At 51.6% G+C, this 18363-nt stretch overlaps 3 protein-coding genes across 3 annotated transcripts; 2 read left to right on the top strand and 1 right to left on the bottom strand.

Moving 5' to 3' along the window:
- Positions 1-1017: 1017 nt before the first annotated feature.
- Positions 1018-4457, top strand: Triagg1_9356 (uncharacterized protein; the record flags this gene model as incomplete). Its single annotated transcript, XM_062904304.1, has 7 exons — positions 1018-1715; positions 1766-2235; positions 2299-2515; positions 2581-2771; positions 3293-3564; positions 3699-3804; positions 3874-4457. 7 exons carry the CDS (start codon positions 1018-1020, stop codon positions 4455-4457), a joined length of 2538 nt encoding a protein of 845 aa, XP_062751650.1.
- A 934-nt stretch (positions 4458-5391) lies between these two features.
- Triagg1_9355 (uncharacterized protein) lies at positions 5392-6796 on the bottom strand (the record flags this gene model as incomplete). Its single annotated transcript, XM_062904303.1, has 3 exons — positions 5392-6429; positions 6544-6591; positions 6671-6796. 3 exons carry the CDS (start codon positions 6794-6796, stop codon positions 5392-5394), a joined length of 1212 nt encoding a protein of 403 aa, XP_062751649.1.
- A 5443-nt stretch (positions 6797-12239) lies between these two features.
- Positions 12240-13749, top strand: Triagg1_9354 (CAZyme family GH16; the record flags this gene model as incomplete). The annotated part of the gene is made up of 2 exons (XM_062904302.1): positions 12240-12751; positions 12813-13749. 2 exons carry the CDS (start codon positions 12240-12242, stop codon positions 13747-13749), a joined length of 1449 nt encoding a protein of 482 aa, XP_062751648.1.
- Positions 13750-18363: the final 4614 nt, after the last annotated feature.

The raw sequence follows: 18363 nt of genomic DNA, 5'->3' as shown, positions 1-18363 counted from the left end.
CATATTGGGGTAGCATAATGTGCGGCCATAAAGGCGGGGCAGCCGAGGCTGCAGACCTTGTGCCGAAACTGGCAGCTTTTTAAAGACGAAATCAAATGTAATTCGCCCCCAGTCATTGGATGGCCGATTTGCATGTGAAGCTGCCAGAGCTTTGTCCAACGTGGTATAGCCAAGGGTTGTCTGAATCCCGTGGCGCTTTTCAACTTTGCCAACTCATTCAGGCTTGTCGCCAGCATGTAGGGAGAGCTGAAACCTGACCACAGCCTGTCGACTTAAGCTTCATTTCCTTGCATAAAAACGGGCGCAAATGTTGATCTAAAACAAGTGAGAGCATCAGCAAGGCAATGAAAAGGGTTGAAAGAAACGAGAAGAACGCAACATGTCATATTCGTCTTACGCTTGCCAAGTCCGCCAAGTTTCATCATGGTGAATCATATGGTGCACTCCGCGCTTGTTCTCGTTGGTTTCGTATGCGCAGTGATTGTTTCCCGTTTTCCTTGTTTCTCTTTCTTTTTCCCAATTGTAACGTAATTAAAAACAGCGATGAGCATTTAATCAATGTGACATCGCACGGTGCTCCCTGCTGGGGTCGGGCATTTGTTGTTTGGGTGGTAGTAGTTGGTTATATAACTCTCACAACCTAGCCTTGTTTAGTGGCGGGGAGAACGCCGCCAGTTGCTGTAATTGGCTATTTTAAATAGACATCTGACGTATCGAACCGAACCGTTCTTGGTCAATCTCTCATACCTTATGCGGAGGTTTATGTGAACAGGTGACGAAAGGAGAAGCTATGGACTTAAGAGCGGAGGGTAAGCGCAATGCTCATGCCCGTACCTTTATATAGGTGTTCACACTCGTATATATTGCTGGGCTCTCCCTGGCCTCTCGTTTCGTCATGCGAAACTCCATCCGCATGTCGTGAGAACGGCTGTAGATGCCAAGCCGTGTGCGATTACTAGACGGTCGCATTCTTTCGTCAGCAGCTGTACAAGCTTGCAACAGAGCAGAAACACTGCCATGTCACTCATCGTGAGTGAGATCGCGGCCTTTGTGGGCGCTGCCCTCGCTGGCACTTACATCGCCTGGTCGGTCCTTGAGCGCATCTCCCTCGTCGCCGCAAACCAGCACCTCACGCCATTCTCCTCCTACGCTTCCCTTGGCGTCGCCATTGTCTTGGTTCCAGCGTTTGCTCTTCTCCGCAGGAAGCATCACCACCTTCGGGGCACGCGCGTCAATGGATGCAAGCTGGCCCGTGTATATCCTCACCGAGATCCGATCTTAGGCTTGGACATTCTTCGTATCTCGGTCAAGGCGCTCAAGGAATATAAATTGCTGGAACTATGGGATAAGCTTCTCAACACTTATGGAACATATTGGTTCAACTCCACGGGTAAATGGATGCTTATTACCACAGAGCCTGAGAATCTAAAAGCCCTGCTATCGACGAGATTCGAGGACTGGCCGATGAAGTCGCTGCGACAACAAGTGAGCATCTTAACACTTGGCCCTCACTCCATCTTCGCCGTCAACGGACCCGAATGGCATCATGCACGCGCCATGATTCGCCCGAGCTTCGTGCGAAACCAGATTGCCGATCTAGAGTGCACCGATAGACATGTTGAGAACTTCTTGGCAAGACTTCCACGGGATGGATCCAAGTTTGATATGAACAAGCTGCTATATCATTTCACCATGGACGTATCAACTGACTTCATGTAAGCAAGAAGGGCATTATCTCAGTGAAGTAATACTTACCGTTTGCAAGGTTCGGATATTCAACCTCTATTTTGACTTCCCCCACACAAGAGTCTCTGGAATTCATGACGGCGTTTGATTACCTCCTCACTACTTCAACGAACCGCGCTCGTTTAGGGTGGTTGGCGTTGTTGAAACCAGATAGGAAATTTGATGAGTATGTCAAGATCACCCAGCAGTTTGTCGACCGCCACGTATCCCAGGCGCTTGCTCAAGAGAAGATGGAGAGACCGTACATCTTTATGAATGAAATTATCAAATCGGGAGCTTCTCACCGCGAGGTGCGAGATCAAGTGTTTTCGCTGATACTGGGTGGCCGTGACACGAGTGCCAGTACCATGTCCTCGCTCTTTTGGGTCCTGGCTCGACGACCGGATGTGCTGAAGAAGCTGAGAGAGGAAATTGCCGAGCTGGATGGCCGCAAGCCCACTTGGGAAGAGCTGAAAAACCTCAAGTATCTGAACATGGTGCTGAAAGAAAGTTAGTACTATGCCTTTTCGCTTGTTTGAGCTTGATGCGGGAGACTTACGCAACACCTTGCAGCTTTACGGCTGTATGCTCCTGTAGCAAGCAACATGCGCACTGCTGAACGGGATACGGTCTTGCCCAAGGGCGGTGGTCCCGATGGCCAGAGCCCTCTCTTCGTTCCTAAAGGAACAGATTGTCGGTTCTCAACCTACAGCTTGCATCGTAGAAAAGACTACTGGGGTGATGACGCTGACGAATTTCGGCCCGAGAGATGGGAAACGCATCGGCCAGGGTAAGCACTTCTTTCGATGGAGCTGCCACTAGTGACTGCGAATAATAAGACTGACATCATCTTAGGTGGGAATATATTCCGTTCAGCGGCGGCCCTCGAATCTGTATTGGCCAGCAGTTTGCTCTGACCCAGATGCTGTACTTGATCACACGGGTGCTCCAGACATTTGGCGACGTCCAGCCTGGAGATGATAGGCCAATGCTGCATGAAATAGGCTCAACTATATCCATGGTTAACGGATGCTGGGTTCACTTGAGTCCGTTAGAGTAGGGAGTTGTTGAAACATGTACCGAATGTTTAATATCCCTAACGTCTAGACCACTTACCAAGGTAAAGCGCTCGACGAGTCGTGTACGCCGTTCAAGTAACTCATCGTGCGTGCGAAAGATGATTCCAATGCAAAGCAACAAGTTGTTCGATTTCCAACATGTCCAGTAGCACCTTTTACCACATTTGGATGTGTGTGTTGTGCATCGTGGCCTGCGCTGGTGAGGTATAAGTCACTTGAGGCGAGAAAACAAAGATGCATGTTTGGGCGATTTTCGAGCAATTCTCGGTGCCAACTTGGGTCAATTAAAAATCACATCAAATACAAATCATACAGAGGCATATATTTCCATGCACCTTCGAGGTAATGTGAAAGAGGGGAGAAAGCGAGGCTCATGCAGCTCTTTCAGCTCCTTCCATGCTGCCGCTGCAGATAACTGAGATGCCATCACGTGACCACGCATCAAATGCTCCAGAAACGGCGATGAGCTCTGGCCGGCCGTCACAAAGCTCAAACCTCCCTGTTGAACCGTCCCAACGCACCAAAGATCCGCCATTTCAGCATCACAAAATGGCCTCACGATCTCCATCCCGAAGCCGTCGTCGGGCTTCATCGCGCACGCCTCCACGATCCAATTCCAACGGCTCGCGCTCGCCGCCTCCAACCCATCGCCGTCGTCGTCATGATTCGCGCTCTCCGTCGCGTTCTCGATCCAGGTCGCGATCAATCACTCCACCACGTCGCAATGGCCGAAACAGGAGCGGCAGTCGTGACAGGAGCCGTGAGCGTGGTAGAGACAGTCGCTCGCCCAGCGAAGGCCCCCCCAAGAGAGCCACCAAGGTTGGTGTATTCGCAGCTAATGGCCCTTTTCAGAGGCCAGTGGTAGGGCAGCTTGGCTAACCAGCTACAAACTAGATTGTGGTGGAGAGGTTGTCAAAGAATGTTAATGAAGAGCATCTCTACGAAATCTTTGGCCAATTTGGCCACATTAAGGACCTTGATCTGCCAATGAACAGAACCTGTCAGTTGCTCCCCACCCCAGTTTCCGTCGAACGACTTCAGTAGCTGACATGTGATGGACGCATTATAGCTGGAACCAACCGAAGCACCGCGTATATCCTGTACGAACACCAAGCCGATGCAGAAGTTGCAATCTCATACATGCACGAGGCACAAGTCGACGGCGCCATAATCAACGTTTCTATCGTGCTGCCGCGCAGGAAGTCACCCGGCCCTCCCCTTGCCCGCCGAGGTGCCAACATCGACCCTCGAGTCCCCTTCCAAAACTCTCGTGGGGGTGGTCCGCCTTCTGGCCCTCTAGGCGGCGGTAGTGGAGGAGGTGGACGTCGCCGCTTCTCGCCTTCAAGCAGATATGGCCCTCGATCCGATGTTTATCGACCAAACTCCCTGTCGCCAGCTCGATCTCCTGGCGGTGTCCCCTCTTCTCGGGGAGGTGGCGGTGGAGGTGGCGGTAGTCGATACCGCAGTCGATCCAACGGCTCATACTCATCCCGATCGAGATCTAGATCACCAGCGCCCAGACGGAGGGGCGGCGGTGGAGGAGGCAATGGAGCCGGCCGATATGACGATCGCGATACCCGACGTCGAAGTCGTAGCCGCAGCTTCGGCAGTGACCGAAGCAATTCGCGGAACAGAGGCCGTAACTACAGGTGAAAGATCATCTCTCCGGTGGCGTAACGGCTTAGGCTTGGGAATAATTTGATTTGCTTTACAGCAGTGGCGTTGGGAGCTCGGAAAGGCATAGGGGAAGTCTCAGCAATGGGCAACAACTTCGGGGAACCGTGGATTCTGTTTGTAGTGCTTGTATAGGGTGCAGGTATCATGATGGCCGATGAGCCTTGTTAATGGATTGAGAATGTAGAGAGCCGCCTCGGAATAGGCGAAGTATTACAACATGATGCAAGGATTTTACACCATGTCTATTACTGAATTACGGTGATATGAGATCGTATAGATGCCTTACCCTGCATATTTCGTTTAATGATATTGATTGAGAATTCTGTGGTGTGAGAGTAATGTTGGTAATAATAGGTTCAGTTTGTCGCTAGTATTAGATGAGTATCTATGTCGTAAATGTCAACATTACAATCTCGAGCTATTTAATTTGCATATGAACGATGAAGGTGAAGCTATTCCCAACTATTTAAAGGCTATAAAGTAGAACATCAGCTCGGAGAGAATTACTCAAATTCTAGGAGACGTAATTGGCAAACTCTAGGTTATTCGTATGATCACCTACAACTTAGCATCATCATAGAGATTCTTGGCTTGAGACTCTTGCGTATCTATAGGAGGCAAATACATAGACTCAAGAACGCTTCGATTATGCCGAAAATACTCATTTTATAGTTCAATCATCATCATATTTCAATACTAGCTTTGGCTAACAAACATGCCCCCTTTCTATCATGATAGTCTTGACGTCCAAAAAAACAATCCATCACTCATTACGTCTAAATCCATCTCATTACTACTCATACCAGTGAAGGTCCATGACTCTGCTTTTGAAATCTTCCTCACTATCAAAATGAAGAGAAGATATATGCATCTATATGATAAAAAAAAAGAAAAATCCATCCTTGGGCTTTTACAAAATCATTCCTGCGCCGAGCAGACCCAGAGCCGCTCCCGCAGCACGAATGTTTGCCGTTGCCATGGCTCCCGCGGCGGCCTTGCTCTTGGTTGTGAATATGCTAGTAGAGGTGCTTGTCTCGGCTGCTTCCGTGGTGGTATCAGCCGCCGTCGTCGTAACGGGGCAGCTCACCGTGCAAGGTAAAGCCGAGGTGAAGGGATTGCGGGCCGTGCTGACGGGAAACACGGGCGCCTGTGTGACGGCGGTGGGATTGGGAATGGCGGCATCGGCATCTGGGTTGAGGACATTGGAGATGAGATGCATGATGCCGTTGGCGAGGAGAATGTCAGGCTGAACAATCTGGGCTGAGTTGACGTATTTGTTGTTGCCGGACTGGCGAATGACGAGAGCCTCAGGAGCTGTGCCAGCTTGATTCTTGGCGAGTGTCTCGAGACGTGTGCCGTTGGCGAGGGAGGACGAGACGAGGACTTGGTTGGGCACGATGTGGTATCCCATGACGCGTGCAAGAGCCTTGGCATCGAGGTGCTTGAGAGAGCCGCCGACAGAGGCAAATGCGCTGTCCACGGGAGCAAACACGGTGATGTTTTGCTCGTCAGAGACCTTGGGCATGAGTTTGGAGGCGTAGAGGCTGCCCAGGAAGTTGGGCACGTTGAACGCCTCGGTCGTGTTCTCGATGCGAGACGGAGGAATCAACAAGTTGTCAACCACCTGGACGAGGCCGCCCTGGAAGGGAATGTCGCCTTCTTGGAGAGTGCAACGAGTACCCATGCTGGTGGTGAAGACAACAGTGTCGCCGGGCTGCTTGGCGATGAGGACGTTTTGGCCAAACGTCACGTTGGTGTAGCGAGGGCTCTTGAGAAGCGTGGTCCGGACGTAGGTTGGGCCAGTGTCAAGACCAGCTGTTGCAACCGTTCCTATGAGGATATGGTATTGCAGGAGTGGCACGGTGGTGGCCTTGTTATTTGGATCCCATACACCGTTGAGAGCAGTGTAGGGAATGTTTTTGAAGGCTTCATTAGAAGGTGCAACGATCTGGTAGATGAGATGTTAGTAGGAGAGGTATATGGAATTGATACTAGTTCCAATTCATGAGACCATGAGGGTAGTTGAAGAATGACGATGAGATGAACACAAGAAAGAACGTACGGTTACGCCTGCATAGCTGGGAAGCTGAAGAAGAACATCCGGATATTTCTATAGAAGCGTATTAGCACAGCCCAATTGGTTGCCTAGTTGTAAACTAAAATAAGAGATATGAATCTGTTATCCATACCTGGATGAGCGAATAGTATGTAGATAGATCTTTGTTGCCAGCGAGAACAGTTCCCAGATCTCTGGGATCTGCTGACACGCCAGAGACGAGTAGCGTCGCCAACGCTAGCAGACTTTTTGAGAACATTGCCACGGGTTCGAGTTTGTGAAGGTAAGAAGTGTGTGATGTGGCTGGCAGAGCTCGAGAGAGATGTTTTGATACCGGCCAGGGAAAAGAAGCTATGGCAGTATATAGCAGCTGTCGTCGGTTCTCAACAGACTCAGGAGCAAGCAGTGATTGAAGACAATGAGACTTGACTCTTCTGCCACAAAGTCCAGAGGGTGAGAGCAAAGGGATTGACTCCAAGGGGTATGAATAGCCTGACAATAGTGTGTAAGCTAAAAATCGAGCTGAATTGCAGGTTGTCGACAACACTTACAACAAACGGTATTATACCTGTACTAGAAGAGCGGAGGGGAAAATAGGCGAAGGCTGGACTCGTATGGATACAGCACTCGGTACAAGCATGCAACAGAATCTTGCTAGCCTGGAATAACGTCAGGTAGCAACAGAATGGGACGAAGATACGGAGCTGAAAAGGTGTCGGTATGATTGTTTGACGCTGTGCGCTGGCAGAGAGATGCAAGGAGGCGAGGAGAGAGATATCGGGCAGTTGGCTAGATTACCTACGGCTTGCCATTGGAGCTTGGCTCTGTTTACTGTAGCACCGTGTATATTGCAATGGCTGGAAACTTACGAGGTTCCTGGATGATCGGCATTGCGGCTTCTCACTTGGCCCAACATCGGACGCAGAGCCTAGCCCGCAGCTAATCGTCCAGCGGCTGGGATGAGCCTTGATTGGCTTGAAAGCCTCTTTTTCTCCCTGCGTGATGTACGAGTACGTGTACTTGGTTATCAATGGCATGGCCCAATGCTACCTGGCCAGCTGAAGCTGTGAGCCGACATTGCAGCAAGGCCAGGGGTTGAATGTGTTAGTTGCAGCAACTACAATGTATCATCCATGCATCATCGCCGTAATAGTAGAAGAGAGAAAAAAAAAACGCACGTCAAGACAACAGCGAGTAAACGATGCCAAAAGCAAATGCGGCTGCATCATTGACGCATCCCGACAGTAGTTTGGGTGTGCTGGCATGGAGCCCTTGCAAAGTCGAGGATACGAACAACAAAGGCTGCTAAAGCAAAGCGAATCAATCCTGCCAGCATGGAATCCTGCAGTGTCCAATCCGTGAATGTCGTGCCACCCAATCGCTGGAGCGAATGCGACATCCCAGCCCCCCGGTCCTGCGTCCATACGAGCCCTGATGCATCACAAGCGCGACCGCAAAAAGCGGAATTCGTTGGAACTCAAGTCGAGTAGCGCCACGCTACGGTCGCAGCACCGGCAGCCTGAGAGCTGATAGGAACAAAAGAGACGATGATGGCGATGCCAACCAGGCGCCATCCCTGTAGGGCCTCATCGGGAAGCTACCCGATCTTGTTCGAGTCATGCTCCGTCCGTCTCGCCGTAGTATTATGGAGATTCTCCGGTTGTGGGAACGGAAACGAGAGGGCTATGGATAAACTCCGTGCTGATCCACCGCCGTTGTAAGCGTGTGGTGTAAGTTTCAACTCGGAGCTCTTATCTGGCAAACCGAGTAGGCTTTCATTCACTTGTACTACTTGTGGCATCTCCTGCAGTCATGGCGTCTTGTATTCGAGGAAAGGTTGCATGTCTCTCAGCATTGTCAAGAGAGATTGGATTGGATTACAGGGTTCCCTCTGGTCAGCACAATACGGCATGATTCCAACGGCCCCATCCACTAGGTAGGGCACTGCTGCTTTCACCATGTATACGCCACCGCTTTCTGTTGGGTAGGCTGAGTTGACCGGGTGGACATCAGCTGGTAGTACGAAAGGCGTCAAAATTGACTCTCTGATAGCATGGTTGGTGACCATGAGACCAAGTTGTTTCGTTGGTCCATTGGGCAGATTAGTAGAATACCAAGGTAACGCAAGTTTTTGTACCAGCACCTATGTGACATGCTCGTACATGCCGTACTCCTAAGCGGTCGCCAAGTTGAAGCAACTGGTGTTGCGCAACCAATAAGTCGTCAGTGGAATGACATCGGCAGTTGGCTTCCCTCCAAGCGCACCATGATGTCTCTCAGGGCTGAACAGCGGCCGAAGCAAGGGCCGATGCGTGGTCGTTGCGCTCCGTACCCAACTCAGCTTTCAGCATCTCATTGCCAATCGTGTCTCGTCTTTCGGCTTGCCATCTGAGGAACACACTCGCATTACTCTGTAGTAGAATCGCAACAATCCACCTGTCATCTATACGAGATGCGAGGGAGTGGTTGCTTGACTGAGACATGCAGCGAACAAAGGCGTCGCGGACGCTAACTGCCGATAAAAATAGAGTGAGCCTCGTCCATTGGCTGTCGAGTTGTTGCTTGGTGGTGGGGGCCATCAGGGCCATCTATCTGGATTGCCGATCTCAGCTCTTTTCGCTCTTCAACTCCTGACCTTTTCCTCCGCGGCTGGAATACGAGTACTCGTATGAAGCCTTCAATTGAACCGGCTTTTCTCTGCGGCCGCAAGCTAGAATCGACTCCTCCAAGTCCTAGAGATTGATGACGTCCGGGAGCGACTTAGGCCAGCAGGATGAGGCCAGCAGTTGAACCAAAAACCCCCACAAAGCGGAGTCAAGCCGCGCTCTTAGCCTTGAAACTCAGCTGCCGCTATTTCTCTCAAACGCGGGACAATGGGTTTTTTTTTGTCCGTCAAAGTCTTTGGCCATCTACGGGTAAAAAGTTGCCTGCTGGGGAGCTCCAGTTGAGTGCCGTACTTCGCAGTATATCGTGGAGCCAGAACTTCGCTTGCCACCTTGCCAAGCCGGAGCCCGTTGCCGCGATTTTGTAAATATTCGAGATTCTCTCTAGATACTGGGAGTCGGTGTTGTGCAAGACCAGCTTATGGCCAACTGTGGGAGTCGGCGAAAGTTATCCCGGCTACAGCTTTGCTCAGCTCAGCTCAGCTCAGCTTGGGACTTCCGCCTCGTTGCCCGGTCCATCCCAACCCGATTCTGCGGAGCACTTGCTGTCCTTCGCCATGATATTGCGTCGACCGAGACTGAGACATAGTTTTGGATCAATCAGCTTGGTGGAGCAGCTAGCCGCGGGCAGCATCTAGTCCATTTCGCAATTCCTCTGCTTCTTTTCTTTGTATCGGCGCCTGAGTGGCCCTGAACAGCCCGCGCTGACCAGACAATGGTTTGTAGAGCCCCTTCGGTGGGGATATCGACGGAATTGATGTTTTATGTGTCGGGTCTAGGGACAGGTAAGTTCATCAGGAGGATCTGCATGACGTATTTGAGGGCGGAGACGAGAGTTATAAGTGATTTCTCCCTTGCATCTTCATCCAGAGTGGACACAGCTTCGGAATCAAGGATCTAGTCATCTTTGTTGCAAAGATTGCTTCTAGTCAGGGCAATCAATTTGAGTTGTGCCCCGAGTTATTATCTTACCAGGAACAAGATTTTCTTCTGTACCGTAACATTCAGCCCCGAAATCCCCGAGCCCGTTGGCTGGATTTCTTCCAGGCCACACGCTCCGAAGTAGCTCAACTACACATGCATAGACGGAACTTTGTCATGGTTCCTTTGCGTTAACATCAATTTACCCGGCAAGGTCTCCCACGTCATGGAGCAAGCTAGCCGTTGTTGAGTGACAGGAAGAAGGAAAAAGGACCGACAAAGTTCTCAGGCTTCTCTCGGTGCCCTATTTTCCCTGGTCCGGCCTCTTGGCAGCATTAACGTGGTGGTGGCCAGCGGCGAAAACCTCGCCATTACGAGGTTGCCAGCGTCTCTAGCGACTTTAATCTGTAGCTACCAGATAGCGCTGCTCGACGTGCCCTGGCTAGTGCCAATGCGGGAGGCGTTAAAGTGAAAAAAAAAAAAAAACCTTGGAATCAACGATGTTCTTTTGAATGTGTGTCTGCGAGGGCGTGGTTGTATCCAAGGCGGTGAGAGCGACATGAGCAGGGGATCTTCAGGCACGGCTCGTGGAGGGCAGAGAGTGGCGCAAGAGGCTCAGCGCTGAGCAAGCCACAGCGGCAGCTAATCGCGGTCGTGTGTTGCTGCTTTTACGAGTTGTATGGCTTGTCGTCCACTAGAGTCCGCCTTCCGGCCTGTGCCGCTGAAGCCACTGTCAAAGTGCCAGGGGCCGCTGGAGCGTCGTGCGGAGTCCGCGCCAGGCCCGATTCCTAGCGCTCAGAGGCACCGGCTACAGGCATCGACCTGACATTCTAGCGCCCTTCCGGCCTCTGTGACAGCGATACGGGAGGGCGCCTGAGAGCGCCGATACGAAAAGTTTGTTTCGAGGCAAGATGCGGCTGATCGATAGTCGCAAGCAGTATCAGTCGCAACGAGGCAGACGAGCCTTGGCGCTGCATACAAGAGATTGACGGGACGCAGCGCGAAGTGGCCATGTGTGTCACGACAGACAGAGATGGCCTGTTGCGCATGTGAGTTTGTAGGGCGCTTGTCTTGTCTTGCCTCGCCAGAAGGGTAGCAGCGGGCGGTGCTGCAACGATGCTTTGCTTTCCAATAGTCACGATGGAGTTGAGAGCGTTCCCATGACGATGTCGACATGGAACACAACAATAGGACTCCGGAACCTTGACCCCCTCCAACTTGTCTTGCAGGTCGCGGCCGCTTTTCGTGGGATGACTATCGCTGTGCGGCCGCGGAGATAATGCTTCGTACCTAGAGTAAAAAGCAAGGTAAGATCTAAGCATACCGGACACTGTTAGCCTCGCCTTAATCTTTGCCTCTGCTCTTGCTCCTCCCACGTTCTCACCAGTAGTGTTGCTGTGATAGGACCGAGCTTAAGCTGTTCGAGGGTGTGGAGATTGGCCAGCAAAGAGTCTGGTCAAAGAGATGCAAGGATCAGCTTAGCAAGGGACCGCACCTTGGCAGTGGACAAGGTGCTGCACACGCCCTCAACACCTGCGAGTCTCGATATTCCAGGCCCTGCACGCCAGAGCTCGAGTTGCCGCGACTCCGCTGGGAGGGCCGGGGGGGCAGCATGATTGATTATCGCGCTGAGTGAGGAAGAAGAAAAAAAAACTTGAAAGTCTCAACGTCGATACATGTGCCTTCGATCTAACCTGTATGCACGTGTACATGTACCTCTGCGCTGAGGTACCGCCTGAGGTCACACCAGTAGAGTGACTCTTGTCAGCGTCCATTCCAATTGAAGGGAAGACAACAGCTTCATCCGCCCAGCTGAGAGTCTATTGTTTCGGACTCTTTCTTCCTCGCAACGGCCTCTGCAGTCCCTCTTTTTGTCCCTCGCTCCCAGTTCATCACACAAAGTCTCTTCTGTTTATCGGCATATCAAAGCCGGCTCCCCATCAGTTGTCCTCAGCTCTCATACGTCACCGCGGGCCTCTTCCTCTTCCTCTGCGTGTCTCATAAGACGCTGCACTACTACATTCTGGCCAAGGCTTCCGTTCTTTTGATTCAACCTTGAGCCATCTGTTGCAACACCGGCCCTGAACTCCTAGATTGAGTACATATCTGCATCTCCCAATGGAGCAACATTTCGACGGGCGACCGCCCGTTGCCCCCTCGGCCGCAACCTCCAGCGCGCCAACGCCTCTCCGCCCTGGAACCCCCAACACAGATGATAACCGCAACATTTTCGAGGGCGCTGACACGGCCTCCAATGCCCCTGGAACCGGGACAAACCCCTTTGTAAGCCCAGATGCCTCACGGCCTGCTTCCAGCTTTGAGTCGTCCAGCGGCACCCCCTACGAAGAACGTCCCGGGGAGCGTGGTGGCCAGCGATATTTCCACTCGCGGCTGGTCAAGAAGGGAGAAATCGAAAAGCCCTGGTTAGAAAAGGTCGACCCCAAGGAGAAATGGGTCACGATATTGCCCCTCCTTGGTATTCTCCTGGGCCTGTGTATTTCCGGCTTCCTGGTCTGGGACGGCATGCGGAGTGTTGTCCACCACAAATACTGCCCCGTCTTGGATGAGGATTTCAGCAACGGCCTTGACCCGAGCATTTGGACCAAGGAGGTGCAGGTTGGTGGGTTTGGGTATGTACTTTTCTTCAAACCGTGTCTCGGCACAGTGATTTTGTTAACAAGGGACAAATAGCAACGGCGAGTTCGAACAGACTACTGGCGGCGATGGAAACGTCTTTGTTGAGAACGGCCATCTTATGATCAAGGCCACTCTCCAAGATGCCAACCTGGTCGAGAAGAACAATGTCATCAATCTGCTCAAGGACGGCACTTGCACCTCCAAGGACTACTATAGTTGCGTCGCCGCCACCAACACCACCAACGGCAACTCCAGTATTGTTCCTCCGACGCTATCCGGCCGTATCAACACACTCAAGGGAGCAACTCTCAAGTACGGCCGTGTTGAGGTCACTGCAAAGCTGCCCGTAGGCGACTGGCTCTGGCCCGCCATCTGGATGTTGCCAGTCAACGATACCTATGGTCCCTGGCCTTCGTCCGGAGAGATTGATATCGTGGAGTCCCGTGGAAACAACCACACCTACGCACAAGGCGGCAACAACATTGCTTCATCTGCTCTGCACTGGGGTCCTGACCCCGCCAATGACGCTTGGTGGAAGACCAACAACAAGCGCAAGGCTCTGCACACCACTTACAGCGCCGGGTTCAATACCTTTGGCCTCGAGTGGTCGCAGAAATATCTCTTCACCTACGTCAACAGCCGGCTGCTGCAAGTCACCTACACCAACTTTAACAAGCCCATGTGGAAGCGAGGTGGTTTCCCCGACTCCACCTCCAACGGCACCAGGCTGATTGACATCTGGAGCAAGACTGGTCGTGATAACACTCCATTTGACCAAGAATTCTATCTCATCCTGAACCTTGCCGTCGGCGGCACGAACGGCTGGTTTGAAGACGGTCAGTCTAGCAAGCCCTGGTTGGATCACTCTCCCAATGCCAAGAAGGACTTTTGGAACGCTCGCGACGCTTGGTATCCCACGTGGACGCAGCCTCAACTCGAGGTCAGCCGCGTTGTCATCACTCAGCAATGCGATGGCGATGAAGAGCTGTGAGCTACATGCTTGACTACTACTGCACTTGTTGCCGCAAGGGTGATGCCACTCAACTTCATCTATATTCTGATGATATCACAGGCAACCATCGGCGCGCGGATGGATGGTGTAACTTCTGTTTTATTTTTTGGCAAAAAACTGTCGGGTATATGCATGGAAAGATTTTTATTGTTACGAATGAGACTACAGTAACTTCAGGTAATAGGGATGGATGGTATATTTGGCTATTAGATGCGCAATCAGTGCTACCAGGCGTTTGAATTGAATATCCACTGGTTTTCATGTTATTTTGAAAAGACGCCCATAATCTTGGTGATGTTAACTACTTGTCAAAGCGCTCTTCAGCCTCACGTTGCTGAAAACCGCACGACCTACAAACATCGAGTGTCTCTGAATACAGCACCAAGCCGGCTACGAGTCTGAACACACGTACCAAATACGGAAATGTTGAGCTCGCTTGCATGTACGAGTAGACACGGCACGTTGATGCGGTGTAGAAGCCAGCTGGAAACAGGGGCGGGGGGAAATTTCCTAATTTGAGAAAGGCGCCCATCTCTGCTGGCAGATGACGTGCGATATTTTCTTTTTCCTCTCTGAGTACCAAGAATATTGGATGGCTTTGCATGATTCATCGGTAAGGCTGCATATACCCTGGAGTGTGGGCTGGAACGAACATACCATCTGAATGCAAGAGAGAGAGAGAGAGAGAGAGAGAGAGAGAGAGAGAGAGAGAACGCTTGTTCACTGTTGGCTTTCGAGAGTAGGTACGCTGTATCTGCTACCTCTTCCAGTCTTCTGGCTCACTATCAAATCTGGGACCCGGGATGCTGCATGGCAAATATCCACAGATACAAGCATGTTGATAGCCTCATGTCTCCCTACATTCGGTGTGATTGATGTATTCACGGCAAGGTACATACATATACGTGGCCGGTACAAGGTGCTGCATGAAGCTGAAAACAGGGATGTAGATAAGGCTGAAATGCAAAGTCAGCGGATTGGGCTGCTCTTCTTTTTTCTTCCTTCTTTCTCGTCCACAAGGGGATCAACGTGGTGCCTGGAAGGTCGGTGCTCTTTCTGTTGCCTGCTGCAGAATGTTGTCTTATCTGGCGCCGTGGCTTTTGAGGCAATCTCAACAATAGATTGGAACTGAGACCTGCATTATCGTCCGTCTTACCGCCACACACCATTAAAACAGGCACGAAAACGCCGTTGATATCATTGCCCAACCACAAAGATGGGATTTCTTGCTACTGATAGCTATCCAATACCAAGCCAGCCGATCATCTTTTAGTGGCGGACACTACACAAAGGGGGGGCGTGGGCATGTGTGTTGAGGATATCTTCCGAATGGTTGTAGTAGTAGTAGTAGCCTTTCTACCCCATTTGACTCCTTATTGTTGTTCTTCCTACTCTTCTTCAGCCGCAAAGGTTTCAATAATTATCAGGTTCTACAAATCTCGTTTTCGGTTTAACAACTACATTGTACTTCCAGTCATGTATGTGCATGTATCTAACAAGTACTCGTAGTTGCTCTCTTGGGCCGGAATTACCGACGCTGCAGCAATATATTGACCTAATGTGCGGCGATGCATGAACACGTTTCAATGTGTAAGGATCTTTTTGTCAAGGATGTTTCCTAACTGGGAGTTGGATGCGGTATGGAGAAACACGAACAAGTCTACGGGCATGTTTCTGCCATCACACATCCGGCATATTGGCTTAGGGGCTTGCATGAGGACGGGTTGGCGATTATGTGATTTGCTTAGCGAATTCAATAAACGCAGCCACAACGGAGAGAATGCCATGGTGTGGTTGGGCTGAAGGTACTCGTCGGTTACAATGGCGCTTCATCGCAACCATGTCCTTTTGCTGTTGGTGAGTGGTAGCACAAGTACAGGCATATGATGTCTGGCCAAGGGTTGTTTAGTCCAAGTGTACGAGTACATCGGTGATGTGTTGACGTGGCTATCCGATGGTTGTGATCCCCTAACTTCTCGGAGATGTCCAGGATGGTAGTACGGATACGTAGGGAGAATTGAGGCTACGGCGGCTACGGGGGGTGTACTTGATGAGCAAGTATGTGAAGCTGAATGTCATGGGCATGAGCCGCTCAGTTAGCCTCTGAGGGAGCGTTTATACTCCAGCCACGGGTTTCCGTATCAGGTGCTGGCCTGATCACTCCGTGATGAATAAGTGTTTGCGCCATGACAATAGGGGGGCGGCTGGTGAAGCCTATGATAACAAGTGTGGCTTTCTTGGCTTGATGAAGGGGAGATTGCCGTGGCGTTTGTAAGGCGCATGGCAGCGGCATGGAAACATCTAAGGCAACCAGACGTTCGATAGGGGCGTTGGCCAAGACCTTTATTGCAGGAGAGGCAAAGTATACAGCATTTAGCGCTCTGTCTATGGAGTGGTGTAAGTCGTGATGGTGAGATGGTGGCAGGATTGAGGCCAGCCGGTCCTTGATGTAATTACTAGGTACGCATATTGGACCCGATTGTTGCCCTATAGACGTGCAGTTTGTATACCTAAATGCAAAACCAATACTACTACCCTACGTAGTTACATTCGAATTACCAAGTGGTTAGGTAGTATGATTTAAGTAGGTTATTGAATTGACAAAGTTGGCTGCTCTCACATCGGCGTTCAGCTGCCTCCCTGGGGTTCAACCAACAGCCACGTGCACACAGGCTTGAGAAATGATTTGCAGACTTTGACAGACATCATCAGCCTGTCCGGTAAAAATCTGCAAATACTACGGTTCCGGACGGATGGTACTGAGCTCGGGTACGTCTTGTGTGGGAATGGGAACGAAGGAGTGTCGCTGTAAGTCGAGACCATGTCAAAGCCTGGACGCAACTATGCAAACAGAACGGAGAATTTACCCACCCAAAAGTGGAAATACGAAGAAGCGATGGAGAGCTGCCCAAAAATAGCTTCTAGTGCATGGACCAAGTGCATGTTCCGTGCCATTATGCGCAACAACGCAGCGCTCAGGTCCGTTTACAGCCTCTGATTTGCAGGCCGGCGAGGTTGCCACCCACCACAAGTCTGCGGATACGGTGCCTGTGGCACTCACGATAGGCCTCGTTTAAGTCAAAGGAGGGACTCGAGCCCGTCCAAGCAGCCATCGTCTCTTCCCCTAGCAACCCTTAGTTCTGCAGGGCCGGTCTTTGCTTCTTACTCGCAAGTCTCTCAGCCAGAAGCCCACGGAATGGCCCGGCGTAGCGCTACTGTACGAGGGAGCACCGCACGAATACTCGTACGTTCTCGACTCTGTGTGCAAGGGGTCCGGAACTTCGAGGGACGGGCTGGCCATCTTTGCTTTTGGATGCCGCTGCTGCGGTGGCGCTGGCCGTGCGTGTGTGGTTGTCCTGAATCTGGCGTGCAGCTGGGAGCGATCCAATCGGGCATCAGGAACTCGACTCTGTTATCTCTGGTGGTCTTGACGCCATGGAGCTATCGAGGGATTGCATTTTTCTTCTCATGCCTGGCTGACCGACCCCCTTCGTACTGTAGTCTGTTGCTGGCATCATGCATTAGGCACATGTACAGTAGAGTTGGACGGCTTGCAATCTTGCCGGAGTCTCACAGATTCGATGCGATACGCTCTCTCGCGCCATCTGCCTGGCCGATAAGACGGAGCCACGAGTGCCGGGAGACAAGTCCGGCCCTAATGTTCCGAGCCGGGTGCCGCGGATTGTGTCAGCCACGACCTTTGGTCGACGATGAAGGCATTCAGGCGAGTGCAAGATGCAGCTATCTGGCGCTAGAAGGAGTAGCTTGGAGATACTGTTCCGCACCCGTCGCCGCTTTAAGGGTGGTTTTGGCTGGCAGAAAACGAGGGCCCACAACTCGCTCGCTAGGGTTCCCACAAAGGCCACCAGCTTTTCAAAGGTTTCTTTTTTTCTGCCATTCTGCCAAATCTCACGCCCCCCCTGGGCCTTTTGCGCTTCCACTTGAACGTAAATTTGCACCCCGGACATCGAGTGGGCGATTCGCCGAGGAACCCAGACAGCGGGCACGGACTGAATCCATCTCTGGAAAAACGACGACAAAACAATCAACTCCACTCAGGCCATCTCCCGTCCCAGAGCTGCGAGGACGTGTTGTCGCCATTGGCAGTGGCAAGCCATTGAGTTTGCAGTCGCCCGCTCCAAGCGCTATCCCAGGCACAGGCACAGGCACAGAACAGGCACAAATACGCTGTTTCCAACTCTATGGAGCCGGCCAAGGCCCTTGGGGGCGCTAAGCGGGAGAAGAATGTCCGTATTACCGGCTTGGTCTTCGTGACAGCCGCTTTTGACTGTACGAATCCACAGCTATTGTGACCATGCCGGCGGTTGTTGTTTGGGTCATGGGCCAAGAAGCTGTGGCCGAGGTAGACGGCGAGAGAAGCTTTGTTGTCCTGGCAGAAGGGAAAAGGCTATTCCCAATGGTCAGCATCAGCGGCTGCGGGCATTCACAACAAACTGTGCTTGGGCTCGTGCGGGAGCAAAGGACATAAACGAACTGCCATTTACAGGCCGCCAAGAAGCACCTACAGGCATCAGGGTCCGGTCAAAGTTCACGGTTAGGCCAGGGGGGAGACTGGGCCAGCAATGTCTGTCA

The sequence above is a fragment of the Trichoderma aggressivum genome (genome assembly GCF_033847375.1).
Source record: "Trichoderma aggressivum f. europaeum strain CBS 100526 chromosome Unknown scaffold_052, whole genome shotgun sequence".
Lineage (NCBI taxonomy): Eukaryota > Fungi > Ascomycota > Sordariomycetes > Hypocreales > Hypocreaceae > Trichoderma > Trichoderma aggressivum.
This window is presented reverse-complemented; position numbering and strand designations above follow the sequence as displayed.